Below are 1,391 nucleotides of genomic sequence, written 5' to 3' on the forward strand. Positions count from 1 at the left end.
TGCACACGTAAAAGCAAATCAATTCCTAGTTAATAAAAGTGAAAGAGATTTCAAGAATAAAGAAAAAAAAGATGATGCTTGGAAAATAATTGCAATGTTACTCAATAAATCAGGTATGTTTTTTATGTACCGTCTTTGTGTAAAATTAGAGGTTACTTTTAATCTATAACCTCAATATAGCCTCAAAGCTGTCAGACACCAAATAATTTTATTTATTTCTTGTTGTGTTTACACTATTATTTCATTAAACTTCGATTAATTGGCAAAAATAGCCAATATTATCTGACTATTCCGCTAGCTAATCATGGATTAATTAATTGAAATTGGTTAAAATCAATTATTATACATATCTTTATTCTACTTTTAATTTCAGAGACAGAAGTACAAAAGAAATGGAAATTATTGAAAACTGTATTCAGTCGCAAATTGGGGCAGTTAAAGCAGAAAATGCCAAGTGGGAGCGGAGCTGATGCAAAAGGAAAAATATCACAAATTGAGTGGGAGTACTGGGGGAGTACTGGGGTGATATGCAATTTCTTATACCACATATACGTCACAAGTAAATTACAAATGATATCATTTATAGAAGATATATTCATTTTCTTATTCATAATTGTATGCACTTATATGATGTTTGAAGTATGATTAATATTTTCATTCCTGTTTTATTGTCTCAGATTAAACAGAACATCAAATTTTCATAACAAACAACTTCAAATCTCTCCTGCGTCTTTGGGTTCTCCTTCAAACTTGGCTTCTCCTTCAAACAGTGGAAATTCGGTTCTTAAATCAGCCAGAGAAACAGATAAAAACACAATCAAATGTACTGCAATTGAATCATTGCCTTTGCAGAATGCAGACTTTATATTACCTGAAAATCCAAGTATATAATATATATTCAAAAATATTTAAGTTATAATTGTTTTCAATTAATTTAATGTACATGTTACATTTAAATTTGCAGGTTCTGCATCGCTCCTCACGCAAACACCAAGTAGTGAAATAATAGTGGTTTCTACAAATGATTCTTCACATCTTGAAACATTGTCATCAAGCAGCTGTGAACAAATAAAATCTATGTCTACTAACGAAAGTGAAAGTAAGAAATATTCATTTAGCATGAAGTCTAAACGCAAAGTTCCTACAACAGATAAATTTTACACGAAAAGGAAGAAGGAACTTGAATCTTGCTCAGCTCGTATGTCAGAAGCATCTGAGTGTATGAAGGAAACACTTACCGCAGTAACACAATCCTTGAAAGAGCCAAGTGAAAGTGATGATCTTCAATATTTTGCTTGTCTTCTGCCTATATTTAAGAATCTAAATGATGACCAAAAGACTGAATGTCTACAGACATTGCTGAATGCTATGATAGAATTTGGAAAAAAAAA

General features: G+C 31.1%; 1 protein-coding gene across 1 annotated transcript; it reads left to right on the forward strand.

Annotated features, from left to right (window-relative positions):
• Window positions 1-525: 525 nt before the first annotated feature.
• Window positions 526-1,273, forward strand: LOC112461484 (the record flags this gene model as incomplete). Its single annotated transcript, XM_025026740.1, has 3 exons — window positions 526-559; window positions 678-883; window positions 965-1,273. Coding segments are annotated over exons 1-3 (547 nt in total), but the record flags the coding sequence as incomplete, so codon positions are not given.
• Window positions 1,274-1,391: the final 118 nt, after the last annotated feature.

This window comes from Temnothorax curvispinosus, unplaced genomic scaffold (assembly GCF_003070985.1).
Source record: "Temnothorax curvispinosus isolate PA1 unplaced genomic scaffold, ASM307098v1 QBEX01011446.1, whole genome shotgun sequence".
In the NCBI taxonomy this organism is placed as follows: domain Eukaryota; kingdom Metazoa; phylum Arthropoda; class Insecta; order Hymenoptera; family Formicidae; genus Temnothorax; species Temnothorax curvispinosus.